Source organism: Cynoglossus semilaevis, chromosome 19 (genome assembly GCF_000523025.1).
Source record: "Cynoglossus semilaevis isolate Cse_v1.0 chromosome 19, Cse_v1.0, whole genome shotgun sequence".
Taxonomy (NCBI): Eukaryota; Metazoa; Chordata; class Actinopteri; order Pleuronectiformes; family Cynoglossidae; genus Cynoglossus; species Cynoglossus semilaevis.
In genome coordinates, this window is record NC_024325.1 from 14,205,582 (window position 1) to 14,213,914 (window position 8,333).

Here is an 8,333-nt window from a genome sequence, read left to right on the forward strand (position 1 = left end):
CACCAGGACAAGTGTCCCTTTTTTTATAACTGCTGTGACTTGTACTTAAGTGCAAATGCAGTACCTTGGTACTTCAGCGACTTCAACCACACGACGTAGCGATGATTTCTAAGTGCTTGTCAGACTTCTGTGTGCTCTTTAAAGAAAAAAAAAAGTTCCAGGCCGTGGAATGTGTCAGGGACGTTGACGGCGAGTTCGCAGCGCTGAGGTGGAAACTCAGAACCTGGCTCTGTGGAAACCTACTCCTCCAGGGTTCTGAAGGCGTTCTGCATGTCCTCCAGCAGCTGAGCGTAGTCTCCTTTAATTTTAGCTTCGCCATCCTTCACGGGATCCTGTGGAACGACACAGAAAGATCATGTCCACGCTGCATCTACAGGGTGTGACGTCACATCCACCGAGGCCGGTGGTTTGGTTTAAACTGCGCAAAAATAAAATCTGATCTCAACAAGACATAAACTTAAAAATAAAATCTGATCTCAACAGGACAAAGAAACAAAACCTTGAACTTCATGGAGCTGATCTTGTACAGAATCTCTCCCAGGTGCTCCTTGATCATGGCCCACGTGATCTTGTTGTCGCTCTGCGCCGTGGTCTCCACCGCGTGTCTCGCCATATCGTAGAAGGCAATCATGTTGGACAGGATGCCCACGGTTTTGTAGAAGGGACAGAACCTGTGGAGCAGGGACAGGAGACTCAGGTCAGGTCCAGGAGGAGGTTGAAATGTCACCTCCTGTTTCCATCATCATGAGGTCACAACAAGACAGACACCGACATGGGCCTGGTAATATTTATTTATTTATCTGCTGACACAGCATCCTCCATACAATCCCCTGATTATTAAAATAGATTAATAAAATGAGCTGCAATGCTGCCATCTAGTGACTTTCACTTTAATATACAACTGTTTATCCCAAAAAACTATTTTTAGGGGACACATTGTTGGGTGAAATCCAGGAATTGTTATCGGGTTTTCATTATCGGACAAAAAAATAAACAATTCTTAGAGATAATACATTATTTTGCTAATATCAGACGCATAATCATTATCGCATATCATTAGCATAATTAGACATCCCTACTTATAACACAATATTTTACTAGTGCATCTTAAATTTCCTGGTTAAAATCTAGAGGGAAAAGAGTTTGCGTTGAGTTTTCACCTGTCGTACGACGTGTATCCGTTCTGCTGCAGGAAGTCGTCCTTAATCAGCTTAGCAACTTCTAGAGTAATCTTGTCGGTTTCAGCCAATGAAGCCTGTGAACAGAATTTCCCTCTTCAGAATTCTCAACATCTCGTTCTGTTGAAGTCAGTTTGTAATTTTTGTACTTTTCGCTCTCACCTTTCCTACGAGCTGCACGATTTCAGCCAGATCCTCCTCCTCCTGCAGGATCTCTTTGGCTTTGGTGCGCAGAGGAACAAACTCGGGGTAGTGTTTGTCGTAGTACTCGTCCAGCGGCCGCGTGTACTTGCTGTAGCTGATCAGCCAGTTGACTGAGGGGAAGTGTTTCCTCTGGGCCAACTTTTTGTCCAAACCCCAGAAAACCTGCACAAAAACTGACATCAGTCACTGACAAAAAAATATAAAACAGAAATTCACTCACTATTAAATAGTGACATCATTCACCTGAACGATTCCTAATGTGGCTGAGGTGACAGGATCTGAGAAGTCTCCACCAGGGGGCGACACACTAATGGAATTAACCATAACACAGGTAGTAAATTTGAGTAAAAAAATGAACCAACACCAGAAATATTTGATTTAAATTGGTGATAAAAAAGAATCAACACACTGATGGAGGACATTGAAACAAAAGGTATTGTGAAATGAAATATTGCAATATTTCAGTGTATCATTATTTTCTTACAGCCTTGTTACTAATAATTTCTGATTCTGTTGCTATTACAAAAAAAAAAATAACTCACGCTCCCACGATGCTGACGCTGCCTTCTCTTTCTGGATTTCCCAGACACTTGACTCGTCCTGCGCGCTCATAGAAGGAGGCGAGCCTGGCACCCAGGTAGGCAGGATAACCGCTGTCTTTAAAGGAAAAAGACATGTTTTTCCCCATTCACATCATCATTCACAGATTCTATCTGAAAAAAAAAAACAACTGAAAATAACGTCAGATTTACCAGCTGGCATTTCTGCCAATCTTCCAGAGATTTCCCTCAGAGCTTCAGCCCATCGAGAAGTTGAGTCTGCCATCATGCTCACGTTATAGCCCATGTCCCTGAAGTATTCTGACAGTGTGATCCCTGCACAGGTCAGAACATCAGGATACATGTCAATAGATGGATTCGAACCTGAGACCTTCTGGAGACAAGTCTGCTTCCTTAACCACCAGGCCACCACAGCTCCAAATAATAAAATAGTTTGGTTTTTTTTTTTTACACTTGAACATGTGTCACCTGTATAAATGGACGCCTCTCTGGCCGCCACAGGCATGTTGGAGGTGTTGGCCACCAGGGAGGTTCTCTTCATGATGCTCTCCACCTTACCATCCACCTCCATCGTCAGCTGTTGGGCAGAGGGAGGGTGAGGGTGCATCACTGCTGGTTTCAAAAGGTCGACACCGGTGAAAGGAAAAGGTACGAACCTCGGGGAAGTCACGCAGCACTTCCGACATTTCATTCCCACGCTCCCCACAGCCGACGTAGATGATGACGTCACTGTTGGAATATTTGGACAAGGACTGGGAGATCACCGTCTTTCCGCATCCGAAGGCTCCGGGAATAGCAGTGGTGCCGCCCTGGACACAGCTGCACCGCACAGAAGAGAAGAAGCACATTTTCAAAAAAAATAAATCGGTGGCTATTAAAAATATTGCGAGTTAGTTTGGAATTTCAGGTAAGATCGATTTAATTATCTTAACTCACGGGAAAAGTGCGTCCAGAACTCTCTGACCGGTGAGCAGTGGGTGATTGGCAGGAAGTTTCTCCGTCACCGGGCGGACTTGTCGTACAGGCCACACCTGAACCATGGTGAACTTCTCCTTCACTCCTTCAAAGTCGAGCTCCAGAACCACATCCTGGAATAAAACAAAAAAAGGGAACAGAAAAAGTGAAGAGGAGAAACATCTTATATTATTGTTGTTGTTGTTGTTGTTGTGACACAGATCAACACTCACAGAGAGGTCGTAGTGTCCCGGTGGAGCCAGATACGTCACCGTCCCTCGGCTACGAGGAGGAAGCATCAGTTTGTGTCTGATTAAAGAATTCTCAAAAACGATACCGTAGATATCGCCACCTGTGATGTGACTGCCAGCCTGAGGACAGAACCAGATAAAACATGAAGAAGGTCATAGATATTTATGTAAAAAATATTAAAGTTAAAAATAAAAAAAGTCTAACTCGAAGACTCTGTCCTGGTGAAAACTCCCACTTGATGTCTCGGTTTAAAGCTCCGATGTTCACTCCTCTGGGGATGTAAATACTTTGGGTCAGGTCATTGATGTCCTTTAGGGGGCGCTGGATACCGTCAAAAATGGAGCCCATGATCCCAGGTCCCAGCTCCACGGAGAGTGGTTTTCCTGTTCGGAGGACGGGGTCACCAACAGACACCCCGGCTGCAGCAGGACCATAAGGAAAATCAACAGGAAACTCTCGTGTTCATATCAGAGTGGCTCCAAAACACCACGGATTTAACTTTTCTTTTTCTGGTTAATTATCTTAATGATGTAAAAATATCACTGATTAAGAGCCAGGTAAAGGATACAAGTCTCCTCGTAGACCTGGATCGTGGCCATGTCTCCCTCCAGTCGAATGATCTCTCCCACCAGTTCGCTGTGTCCGACACGGACCAGCTCGTACATGGCTGCTCCGGCCATGGCAGTGGCCGTCACCACTGGTGACGACGAAACACAAAACAGAAAACAGAAAACAGAAAGGATGTTAAAAAACTGACAGGAAATATAAATCATACAAAATAACTAACATGGAAACTAAGTTAGTCAGTTATGTTGTGAGCTCAGAACTACCGCCATCTGTTGGTCAAACAATGATAACCACAAACATATATGGAGTCAAGTTTTAATAAACTGGTGTTAGTGGTGCAGACCTGGTCCAGAAACTCCATGAACGTATCCAAACTGACTCTCTCGCTCCTCATCCTGGATTCTTGGAAGTTTTGAGGTATCCATCCTGATCCCTTACAGAAACCCTGGAGGATTTAAAAATATAAAATATAACGTCACCTTAAAATGACTTTGTAAGACTAAAGAGCCACTTCACAGTCAGATAAATACAGATAGAAAACAACAGGACATGAAGGACAAGTGGACTCTGTGTTTGACTGTTGAACAGGAGCGGAAAAAAAGTTTGGGAAACAACTGGCCTAGAGACAACAGCAGTCAACTCAGCCTGTAAACAGACGTTTGGAGTTCTGCATTGGTCATTGTTGTCCATTAATATTTACTTCTAAACGGGACCTAAATGTATTTCGTGAAAAATCTGGACTGTCAGGAAAATTCGAGTGAGAAAAGGGACGATTTTATTCACAGTAAATTCAAGTTAGTTCCTCGAGCAGGAGGCACGTGACCTGTTTCTCTTGCAAACAGACGACATCGTATATTTGTCTAAAACAGATTCGTTTACGATAGTAAACACTGTTCAACTGTTAAAAACTAATTTAGACATGACACACATTCTCGGAAAAGACATACAGCACCAGTAATAAAGTGTGTTTTCATAGGTACAGTGACTGTGCTGAAATGAATGACCAGGTCGTGCAGCGCTGGGGCAGACCGCTGTAGCTAACTCCACTTCGGTAGCTCTAATGTGGTTACGACAGCAGATTACGATGATAAATACAGATAAATAATGTATTTCTGTTCCAGAAAAATGCCTTAAGACAGTGACTACAAACACGTAACACTGAAGGCAAAGCCGATTTGTGCGCGTCTGCAGTCAGGTGACTAGCGAGTTGATACTAGCCATAAGCATTACCCGCAGAATCACAAACATTAGCATCTTTGCTAACGTTCCCCACAGCTACGGCCTGTACGGAGCTAAAAGACGTACCCTTAACGTTTTAGCGCTATTGTCGTGATACAATAAAGTCCTACCTTTTCTTGTTAAAACCGTAGTTTCTGCCGTCACAGCCTGAGCTACGGGGGCAGGAGGAGGACACTTCACTGGGTTAATCACCTGCGGCCACTCTGCTGTCTCCGTCACGACGCCATTGTGGTTCAAAAATGATAAGACAGTATTGACGTCGCGGAGCCAACAAGGCGTCCGGAGCAGTGCAGTTTCCTGTTCCGCTTTCGCAATGCCGATAACAAAGTGTTTTACTGCTCTCTAGCGGAAATAAACGTAACATACACCGCTGAGAAGAGGTTTTTGGTACAATATGTCAATGTGTCTCGTACCTCAGTGCGGTTATATTCTGTATATATATGTTTTTATTTTTGTTGTTGTTGTTGTTGTTTTTAAAATTCCTGGTATTCTGCCACCCGGATTTAAATAAATCATTTTTTTGCTGAAAATGATTGATATGTTTAGGGACTGGTTGGATTACACGGAGCCCTTAAAGAGACAGTGTTACAAAACAATAATTTTCAGACTGTTTACCTGTCAATCAATAAACAGCAGCAATGTACTGACACAGCATTATTATTATTACTGTTATCACTTGTTCTGAACATGTTCCACGTTTGATTTTAAAATTGGACACAAGTTAAGACGACATTTAAAACAGTGTGAGGTCAAACATAATGTGAGGAATGTTTCATTACATTAGAGGATACAAAACTGCAACTGTTCAAATGACATTCACACAGAGAGGATTTTTGGACAAGAACATATGGAGGGTAGGTCCAAAAATTCAAAGACAGATAATTTCCAAAGGTTAAAGCTCAGGTATTTTCTCAATTTGATCAGTGTTTTCAACCCTCAGTGTTTTTCTGTTCAGTTATTACTATTAGAATGCCAACATGTGACCCCTGGATGAACGCCAGGGTCAGTCAGTCTGACCAGTCCTTTTCGTCCTGCTCTGAGTCGTCCTCGGAGTCGGTGAACTCCACAGCGACACGTCGGGACAGGATGGAGGCCACGTCGTTCCCCGCCGGCTCTCGTTTGTCCTGCTGCTCCTGTTGTTCCTGGACTTTCTTTAGCTTGATGCCTGATGACAACACGATCCAAACATGATCCAAACAAGTTCTAGGAAACGAGGACATGTTTCAAATCAATGACTTGGTCACATGACACCAACTCACCCACACGTATGGCGGCCAGAAGATCACTTCTGGCATCTCCCACAGGTTTAGTCTCAGCTCTGCTCCCACTGCTGTGACACGGAAGACATGACGGAGAAGCTGGGGGAGGAAGGAGAGGTGGAGGTGGTGGACCATGAGGGGGAGAAACCATGTGAGGTCCTGAAGGTGGGACAGGTGGAAGCGGGAAGCCCGGGCCGACGAGCAAGACTCCATCGTGTGGTGATGGTGGCAGAGGGAAAGCAAAAGCTGTCTGTGCTGATGGGATAGGAGGGCCTGGAGGCGGAGGTCCTGGAGGTGGAGGTGGGGGTAGAGGTAGGTGTGGAAGTGGAGGCAGGGGCATACAGCTTGTCGTACGTAAAACGGAAAGAAGAAAAAATATATTGGAAAGTCAGTATTCCATTTAACATTAACCACATAATTGTGCTACTGAAACAAACATACTTATGGCCTGCAGGTGGCAGTACCGAGCCCTTCTGTCTGTCTTCAGCCTGAGGATCTGGCAGGGCGTAGGTCACTCTCTTGTAGTTGACGTCAATGCTGTGGTATTCATGCTCCACAGGTGGTGATGAGTTCACGTTCCCAGGGATAAAATCAACAGACTTGGCAGAGCGACAAGCAGCGTGGGGGGGCGGGGGAGGGACGGGGTGGTTGAGGAGGTCCGGTCTGCGACAAACAATCGTGGTTCACGTGAATTTACATCACAAATCCAGGAGAAGTTTGAAGTATTAAAAAGTTATTGAAAAGAATATGCAAATCATCATCAGGCAGCATTAACCTGCTGTGCAGACAGAGGGCGCTCTCCGACGATGCTCCCCGGCTCAGAGTCTGAGGACGTGAGCGGTCTGAACGCAGCTCTCTGTCCACCGACATCATGTTCCACTCTTGCCTGCGGTTCCGGGCCTTCCTCACCCGCCTCCCCTCACGCTGCAGAGTGCTGCACTCCAGACACGGCTTCTGCTGCTCCTGGGGGAAAAAAAAACATCCAGGGATGGACCAATCAAATTCAACCCTGTGTCCCCATGTTGGAGTGAGACCCACAGTTTGAACAACACTGTCACCTTTTGCCGTCTTCTCAGTTTCCTCTTTTCCTCCGTGTCCTGGAGCATCCGTTCCCTCCACAGGTCAAAGAAGAACAACGGGTCGGAGTAGAATTTCATGGCGTCGACAGAATCCTCCCTGATACGACATATATATATAAATATATAACATATAATGACATATATGTCTGCACTGCTGCACATTGTGTTTTATTCTGTATTATTTTGCACTCATTATTCACCAATAACAGCCTGAGAATAAAATAAAAAAATTCCCTCCAAGCAGCTCAGTGGCTTCCTAACGTTTCCTACAGCGCCCCCTTTTTGTAGACAGAACTACTGTCAAACCTATTACCACAGTAAAAAAAATTAAATTACAAATCAGTGCATTTTCCCTGGTGTGGGACAAATAACAAAAACATTCAAATTTATGTGCCCCCACAGGGGACACGCCCCACATTTTGTGGCCTCACTCATAAAACACGCCCCACATTTTGTGGCCTCACTCCAGGTTTCAAAAACATGACCTTCAGTGTGAATGGTTGTTTGTATCTATCCGCCCTCCCTGACCTGATGGGTGCTGGGGTGACCCCTGCTGGTGGGTGTGGTACCTGTACACGGTGAGTGTGTTGAGGGGAGGCGGCCTGTCGCTGCTGTTGTACAGGTCAGCCACGGCGTCGGTCATGCTGCCGTTGGACAGGAGCTGCTGATCCTGGAGCGTGGAGCTCCTGAAGGCCTTCCTCAGGTTGATGACTCTGAGAGAGACTGAACCACAGCAGACGTTTGGAACAGAAACGCTGGAGCCCGGAGAGAAGACGCGCACGCTCTGACACTGACCTTCCTCCTCACCGGAGTCCAGCTGGGTGACTTTGACAGCCAGGCGGTCGATGCGGTCCTGGAGGGAGTTCGCACGCGCACAGAAGACGTTGGCTTCGTGGAAAAGTTCTCTGAAGACACTCTCAGCATGTTGACCTGCAAGACCACCGAAGAAGAAACGAGGAGAAGAAGAAGAAGAAGGAGACAAAAATATAAACACATTTAGACATCGTGGTCTCACTGAGACGGTGGTCTATCTGAGACAAG

The 8,333-nt window shown here is 45.4% G+C and overlaps 2 protein-coding genes across 2 annotated transcripts in view; both read right to left on the minus strand.

Annotated features, from left to right (window-relative positions):
• Positions 1-14: 14 nt before the first annotated feature.
• On the minus strand, positions 15-5,196 carry LOC103395476 (V-type proton ATPase catalytic subunit A-like). Its single transcript, XM_008333194.3, has 15 exons — positions 5,065-5,196; positions 4,059-4,160; positions 3,717-3,845; positions 3,353-3,567; positions 3,130-3,267; positions 2,879-3,030; positions 2,599-2,761; positions 2,411-2,519; positions 2,135-2,257; positions 1,925-2,039; positions 1,626-1,689; positions 1,341-1,544; positions 1,161-1,255; positions 500-671; positions 15-332 (listed from the first exon to the last, which is right to left on the minus strand). Exons 2-15 carry the CDS (start codon positions 4,138-4,140, stop codon positions 240-242), a joined length of 1,854 nt encoding a protein of 617 aa, XP_008331416.1. The 5' UTR covers positions 4,141-4,160; positions 5,065-5,196; the 3' UTR covers positions 15-239.
• Positions 5,197-5,476: 280 nt separating this feature from the next.
• The window catches only part of LOC103395477 (wiskott-Aldrich syndrome protein family member 3-like), a 24,493-nt gene continuing 21,636 nt past the window's right edge, over positions 5,477-8,333 (minus strand). Inside the window, exons 8-13 of the mRNA XM_008333196.3 lie at positions 7,862-8,015; positions 7,272-7,389; positions 6,989-7,176; positions 6,655-6,876; positions 6,214-6,557; positions 5,477-6,119 (exon numbers count right to left, since the gene is read on the minus strand). Of these exons, the coding sequence (XP_008331418.1) occupies positions 5,962-6,119; positions 6,214-6,557; positions 6,655-6,876; positions 6,989-7,176; positions 7,272-7,389; positions 7,862-8,015 (1,184 nt within the window). The 3' untranslated portion in view covers positions 5,477-5,961. The remainder of the gene's footprint in view (positions 6,120-6,213; positions 6,558-6,654; positions 6,877-6,988; positions 7,177-7,271; positions 7,390-7,861; positions 8,016-8,333) is intronic.

Excerpts from the sequence above, each read along its gene's own strand:
- LOC103395476 (XM_008333194.3), bottom strand. The coding sequence starts at position 4,140 with ATGGATACCTCAAAACTTCCAAGAATCCAGGATGAGGAGCGAGAGAGT. Across the intron at positions 3,268-3,352 it reads CACCAGGACAGAGTCTTCGA|GCTGGCAGTCACATCACAGG; the intron begins GTTAGACTTTTT and ends TTCTGTCCTCAG. Across the intron at positions 2,520-2,598 it reads TGCTGCGTGACTTCCCCGAG|CTGACGATGGAGGTGGATGG; the intron begins GTTCGTACCTTT and ends TCTGCCCAACAG.